Raw genomic sequence first — 7,911 nt, 5'->3', positions numbered from 1 at the left:
AACCTACAGTTGCTATAATCAAGGATGCTTTGGGCAGAATATTAAATGATCCAGGAAGTATTAAAAGAAGATGGAAGGAATATACTGAGTCATTGTATAGAAAGGAATTGGCAGATACAGAAGAATTTAATGAAATAACATATGAGCAAGAGCCAAAGTCTATTAGTACAGCTAATTTCAAATTTTAAAAAGACTTTGTGATCTCTATTTTAAATCATAAACAAACATTATCTTAAAACTATTAACAACAAATAAAAGCTTGTGATAAGTAAAAAACTAGGATTCACCATTACATCTATGCTGAAATATAAAAACTCATTTGCTGCTGCTGTAGAATCATGTTAGGTGCCACAACTTTCAGGTACCTACAGATCTGAACTGTGTCTTATCCTGTGCCATCCTCACAATCTCTGATATGTGCAAGTTCATTTTTAAAGTCACTCTGAAAACCTATCTTTTTGAGGGTTTTTGCTCTTTTGTTAACCTTCTAGCATTTCCTGTATGATGCCCCATTCCAAAAATTAGCTCCTCCTAACCAAATGATCTAAGTACAGGAGATAAAGTTTCATCACCTTTGCTTTTTATTATTATTATTCTCATTTATTTACAACATTTGAATAAACTGTTTTCCAGAACAGATTCTTCCAATTTCTCTCACTCCCCCACTCAACAAATTATACAGCCCTATGATTAATTGTCCCCTTCCCCTGCCCATGCTCATCCCTCTGCTTTCACTCTTCTCCCCTTGGATCCTTATACTCATTGTACAATCATTGTTTTATACAATATTTGTCCTTGTGAGACTGAGATAGTTCACTCAGCATAATGCTCTCCAGTCAGTCTCAAGCTAGGTAATAATTTAGAAAGTTATTGCTCCTTACTGCTGCATAATATTCCATTGTATGAATGCACCATAATTTCTGAATCCATTCATTTGTCGTTGAACATCTGAACTGTTTCCATGTACTTGCGATGATTAATAATGCTGCTATGAATATTGGTGTACAAGTCCCCATTTGTGCCTCTTTTTTCATTTCCCCAGGATATATTCCAAGTAGTAGAATAGCTGGGTCATATGGAATTTCTATGTTCAGCTTTTTGAGGAAGCATCAAACTGCCTTCCAGAATGGTTGTACCATTTCACAATCCCATCAACAATGTATATATAATAGCTCCTTTCTCGCTACATCCTCACCAACATTACTTGCTGCTTCTTTGCTTTAAAGGGAGAAATCTGGATGTATTTCCTCCAAGACGGACTTGGTCATTCTTCTGGCAGTCCATGATATTCAGCACTCTTCTCCAACACCACAATTCAAAGGCACTGAATTTTCTTCCTTATTCATTGTCCAACTTTCAGATGCACCAAAAGTAACTGAAAAGACCATGGCTTGCATCAGGTACATCTTAGCCTTTTAATTGACATACCTGCTCTTCAGTACTTTGGAATGATCTTTGATAGTAGATTTTCCCCACTGGGCCAACTGGCAGCACCAGTATGGATGGTGAAGAGACTGAGATAGTTAATAGTTTTCGTTTGCTTGGCTCCACAGTGATCACTCTTGGTACCAGCAGCCAAGAAACAAATTGCCTTGGGAAAGTCAGCTGTCAGGGACCTCTCAAGAGTACTGAAGAGCAACGATATCAGGCTGGAGACTAAGGTACGCCTGATCCAGGCTATAGTCTTCGCAATTACATGCTATACATCGGAGAGTTGGACAGTGACTAGGGATGACAGAAAGAGAATTGATGCCTTTGAGCTGTGGTGCTGGAGAAGAGTGTTGAATATTCCATGGACTTCCAGGAGAACAAACAAGTTTGTCCTGGAGAGAATGAAGCTGGAATACTCCTTGGAGTCAAGGATTCTGAAGCATCATCTGACATACTTTGGGCATGTTGCAAGGAGGGACTGATCCTTGGAGAGGGATATCACGTTTGCAAGAGTGGAGGGACAGCACAGAAAAGAAAGACCCTCGATAAGATGGATCAATTCTGTGACTGGGGTGGTGGGAGTGTGTCAGAGACAATGAGGTTGGCACAGGATAGAACAAGGTTGAGGGCTCGTGTACATATAGGGTCACTATGTGTCACAAGCAACTTGATGGCACATAACAACAATAACAACAAGAAGAACACGTCTTTCGATTTCCTACTGCTGCTGCCATGGGTATTGACTGTGGATTCAAATGAAATCACCCTTTTGACTGACAACTTCAATCTTCTCCATCTAATATGATGTTGTCAATTGATCTAGTTATGAAGATTTGTTTTCTTTATGTTGAGATGTAATCCATACTGAAGCTTGCAGTCTTTGATCTTCTGCATTAAGTGTCACAAGTCTCCTTCACTTTCAACCAACAAGATTGTGTTATCTGCATAACACACGTTGTTAATGAGTCCTTTTCCAAATCTGAAGCCACATTCTTTTTCATACAGTCCAGTTTCTGGAATAATTTGGTCAGCTACAGACTAAATAGATATGAAAAAAAATATAATGCTGATTCCCAGTTTCAAACCATGCAGTGTACTACTGTGTTTTTTTGACAACAGCTTCTATCTATAGATTTTGCATGAGCACAACTAAGTATTCTGAATTTCCTTTTTTTCTCAATGTAAGCCATAATTTATGACTGATACAATGAGGATAAAATAAGTGGAAAGAAATCAAATCTTTTATGTTTTAAAAATAACACTGAAATCTTACTATAAAATTAAACAACCAAAATGAAGAAGAAAAGCTAACTTACTTTGGGTTATCTAAGTCATAAACCACTCGATCTATAATATCACTCTGATGTATTAGTCGTTCAATGTCTTGAGCAATTTTTGTCCTGAAAGCATAAAAGAAATTTTTTTTAAACTCAGTTATATATACTAACAATTCGCCAAAATATCTCAGCTAAAAACAACATGAACAACAATTTCACAAAATCAATAATCCCTCTAGCTATGTATTTTTAGTACAACACTATTAATATGTAACAAAAATCAAAACTTATCAGAGATTAATTGCACTGGGAAAATGTGCTGTCATGGACCTCTACAGAGTGCTGAAAAGCAACGATGTCAGTCTAGAGACAAAGGTGCACCTAATCCAGGCCATGGTCTTCTCAATTACTTGTTATGCTTCAGAGAGCTGGACAATGACTAGGGATGACAGAAGAAGAATCAATGCCTTAAAGTTGTGGTGCTGAAGAAGAGTACTGAATATACCGTGGATTGCCAAGAAAATAAATCGTTCTGTCTTGGAGAGGGAGACACCAAGTTTCTCCTTCGAGACCAGGATTTTGAAGCTCCATCCCACATACTTGGGGCACGTGCCAGGAGAGACCAGTCCATGAAGGAGGGCTGATTATTAGAGCATGGGATATATTAAGTATGAATCTAGGACTATTGGAAGCTGTCAAAACTGAAATGGAATTCATAAAGATTGACATTCTAGTCATTAGTGAGCTGACAGGCTGGTACTGGCCAGTTTGAATCGGACAATCATGCAATCTATTACACCAGGAATGCATTCATAGTAAAAAAATCCTGCAGTACAAAGCTATCAGGAGCACAGATGGGATCGTGTCCTATCCAGGAAAGACTTGCAAATATAACTATCTGAAATATATACACTAACCACTGAAGCCAAAGATGAAGAAATTAAAGACTTCTACCAATTTTTGCAGTCTGAAACAGAACAAATATGCAAGCAAGATGTACTAAGAATTATTAGTGACTAGAATGCAAAAGTTGTAAGCAAGGAAGGAATGCTAACTGGAAAATACAGACTTGGTGACAGAAATGAGACTGAATATCAAATGAAAGAATTTTTACAATCAATGATTTATTCATGGCAAGTATTTTTTATAAAGCATTTGACTGTGTGGACCACAACAAACTGTAGCTCACTCTGAAAAGAATGGGAATCACAGAACATTTCATCGTGTTTATGTGAAACCTATCGTTGGACCAGGAGGCAATTGTCAGAACAGAGCAAGGACACATTGCGTGGTTCAAAAAAGAACCATCCTTAGCCGTGGGATAAATGTAGGCAGCTAGCACAATTCATCACAGGCCATGTTTCCCAATCAGAATCTAGGTAAATGCCTACCACATCTTTTAGTCATGACCTTAAAAAAGAAATTTTAAAAATCATGACCCAACACACATACAAAGTTGGAGGGAGAGTGGATTATAGAATCTAAGCATTCTGAATTATCTTTCAGAATACATTTTATGAAGATCATTTTATACACTATACTATGTGACCAGTCTTATTAAGTCAAATTCAACTGTCAACAATTTCTGTTATCTGCATTTCTTCGTTCAGGCTTAAATTAGTGTTACTTTAAGGAATAAATAATTTAATAGGCTTTATCCATTTTTTAAATGATGCATAAAAAAGAAAAATAATAAGCCTTGAGGCATGGTTTCTTTGAGCTTTGGGACTACACTGTTCATCAAAACTTTCACAGAAACTTGACAAATATTTGTAGCAAAAGTATGTAAAGTGAGCAATATCCTTTAAATATCACCTAATATACAATCTGTAAGTATTTTAATTTCTTTTCAAATGCTAACCTAAAATAATTAATATTACTGGGGAAGTTCTAGTCTAAATAATGTTAAGAAAGCCATACTGTTTCACTGAAATGTGATTATATTCCTGTCTGAGATCAAAGTCTCTGATAGTCCTGGCAATTATATAATAGGGAAAAACAAAGTAAATATTGTTATTGCAACAAAGCATATAGAATTTTCTAGGAGGTTATATAAAACAATTAGGCAAGTCACTATCACACAAAATATATAATGAAGATCAACTGATAGATATTTTCTATTTTTCATACTTTGATTTCTTTGTTCTACAACAGCTAAGAAGGCAAAAACCAAACATCTTCCCAGGGTCATGAAAATCAATGGGACATCCTTACAGGGAAGGAAATATTAGAAAACTCTGGTGAGACAGGCATGAATCAAGGACATGACTAGAAGCATAAATTATACATTAAGCTGTCAAGTAAGAGTGTTTACTTTAAAAAAAAAGTTTACTTATACTAGAGGTTAAAAGTTAAAAGCACAAGTACTGTCTTAAGAATAATATAATAACTACAGCATTATTTTCATTTACCATTACATTATTATAGCGATGCAAATTACATCAAAACCAAATCCAAATGATGAGCAAATTACTAACTGGTAATATTTATCCAGAGATTATTATAAAATTCTGTTTTTATCTTTTTAAATTTAATCTGAATTTTAAAACTTCTATATTGTTCAGTAACCTAATTAATTATACTGGCTTTTTATGAACAAACAAGGAGCTTAGACACAAGGAACATTTTTAAAACAATGCAAGATTTCCAGACAGGACAAAAAACTTTAATAAAAAATAATTTTCTTCCTAAATAGCAAAATGATTTTTTAAATGATGCTCCTTATTTTGACAACACTCTTATTTAAAAAATAAAAGTCCACAACTCACCTTTGCACACCGTAAGGCCTTTCTAGAATAGGTTCCTTGAATGGAGGTGGAACGTGACCAAAATAATCAGGATAAGCCACCTCGGAGTATTCTGGGACAGACTTTGTATTTTTCACAATCTCAACATACAAATCTGAGTCATGGAGTGTTGGTCCATCAGCCACATCAACCAATGTTTGTTCCACTGACGAATTAGACTCAGTATCATCATCATCTTCTGTTTCAGCTCCTGTACAACAAAGTTTCCCTAAATGAACTGACCTTCCCTCAAACAGAACATTTCCACAAGTAGCCACCTGCGGGCATGCTTTAGTGCATGTAAGGACAGTAAGAGGAAGACTATAGTCCTTTTTCATTCCTGCATTATAACCCAGGGATGTTTGAGAAGGAATATTCTGTAAAGTAATTCGGTCCAAGGCCTTCACTATATCGTTATTTGCACCACAGACTGGTGAAAGAGTTCTATTTTGATCATCTGGTTGCTGTTGTAATGTTCTATCATTATCTTTAGTGTCCTCTTTTGCTAGCTCCATAAATGCAGGCTTTTTTTCATCTTCTGCTCCTTTAGGAGAGACACTCTCCTTCACAACACTTCCTTTTCTTAAAATGTTTGACTTTCCAGATAGTTCCTCTCCAGCTGTGGGAACGACAATAGGACCATGTACTTTTCCTTCAAATACAAAAGGCTTTGGTTCTTTGGAGATTAAATCAAAATCCTTTAGGGAGAAAAAGACACATTTAATATTTTATTGGTAAATATTAAAATGTATTACAAAAATAAGTTCATTAATTCAGGTTTACATGGAACTGGAAGAAAACCCAAACAGACAAAATCAATTTTTAATAAAATAAGTGAAGACAGAGAACTCATATTCTAAACATATTTTAAAACTACAGTATTCAAAACAGTGTGGTGCACGTAAGGACAGACTAATATAACAGGATTCAGAAATAAATCCAAGCAATTTTTGCAAGGATGCCATTCTATTCAATGAGGAACAAACAGTCTTTAACAAACAGACCACAAACAACTGAATCTCCATCTGCAAAAATAATAACACTGGGCCCACAATCATACCATATAGAAATATTAAGCCAAAATGAATCAGAACTGTAAACTTACAAGAAGACTCTAAGGCAAAGACTACAAGCAAAAGACACTTTTTAAAGGAATAAATTCTCAGATACGATATCAGAAATACAAGTCACAAGACAGGAAAAATAGTGTATACTCTTTAAACTTTGCTGTATAAAGAGACATTAAAATGGGGAGATATCTACGTGGAAATTAATGGGTACCAATTTGGGAGGCAGAAGTAGCATACACTTCCTAAATAACATGCCTCTGTAAACTATGAACTTTGATAAATGATGATAGTTATAGAAAGGCTTCAGACCCTTTGTTCATAGGGTTGCTATGAGTCATGCTTGACTCAACAGCAATCAACAACAAAAACAACAGTTTTTTAAAAATAATGCAAACTAAAACCAAAAAAGGTAGGCAAAATCAAAACAAAGAACTTAAAGTATATTAATTTAAAATATGAGTGTGGTATTAGCATAAAGTGCTTCCTATACTGGGCAGCAAGACTTGAGGGAGATCAGAACAGACTCTGTTGGTGAAATTCTGGTGATGGTGTTGGGAGAGACTATGGCACAGCTGTGGAGAAACTGTGGCAAGGTGTGACCTGAAGCTCCTTGTATTTCTGCTGGGTACAGTTTTTGCTGTTCTTGCTGGATGCCTGAAGGAGAAACTGACTTATAACTACTCTGAAGAACATCTTGCTGGATGATTTGGATTTGACTGCTGAACTGAAACCAGAGCCTGGAAAAACTGAGAATTGTGCCTAGGAACTTGGGGTAAAACCTACATTTGTATTGAGGGGATATTCTTTGCCTGCCCCACTCTATAACTTACTTCCTAATAAACATCATTCTCAGTACCACAATTGTGATTCAGTGAGTCAACAAAGAATAAACAAATCTGTTGCTGCTGTTGTGGACCTAGAGGCACCAAAGGGGCTGGGCTATGGGATCATTATCTGCTTTCTGCTCTGGAGTGGAGAAAAGCTGTGCTGTTTTCACTTCTGGTCTTTTCAGAGAGATGCTTATGGCCCTGTGCCCAAATATCTCCTCCTCTTTAGACAGTGGGGATTAACTTTAAAAGTATGATAAAAATTATGACATTTAAAATAAACCAGTGGGTGGGGAGATATTTATCCTGATTAAAGTATAAAAACTATTTGGCTCTTTAGAGTATGTTCATGAATTACTTTGATAAAAATTTTAAAACACCTGCCCTTGCGATCACCCAACACTTTCCCTGCCTCACCCCATTTGGCTCCACCCCAGTGCCTACACGTGTGGGCAATCAACTTGCCTTTAAACAGGAGTACCTTGACCTGTTTTAGCAACAAGAGATTGCCCTAGCAGGC

At 36.2% G+C, this 7,911-nt stretch overlaps 1 protein-coding gene across 1 annotated transcript in view; it reads right to left on the bottom strand.

The window, feature by feature from the left end:
• AGTPBP1 (ATP/GTP binding protein 1) overlaps positions 1–7,911 on the bottom strand; it is a 273,980-nt gene that overhangs the window by 138,404 nt on the left and 127,665 nt on the right. The window contains exons 13-14 of the mRNA XM_006900869.1: positions 5,477–6,192; positions 2,748–2,831 (exon numbers count right to left, since the gene is read on the bottom strand). Coding sequence (XP_006900931.1) covers positions 2,748–2,831; positions 5,477–6,192 — 800 coding nt within the window. The remainder of the gene's footprint in view (positions 1–2,747; positions 2,832–5,476; positions 6,193–7,911) is intronic.

This window comes from Elephantulus edwardii, unplaced genomic scaffold (assembly GCF_000299155.1).
Source record: "Elephantulus edwardii isolate Elephantulus edwardi_28Jun2011 unplaced genomic scaffold, EleEdw1.0 scaffold00298, whole genome shotgun sequence".
Lineage (NCBI taxonomy): Eukaryota > Metazoa > Chordata > Mammalia > Macroscelidea > Macroscelididae > Elephantulus > Elephantulus edwardii.
This window is presented reverse-complemented; position numbering and strand designations above follow the sequence as displayed.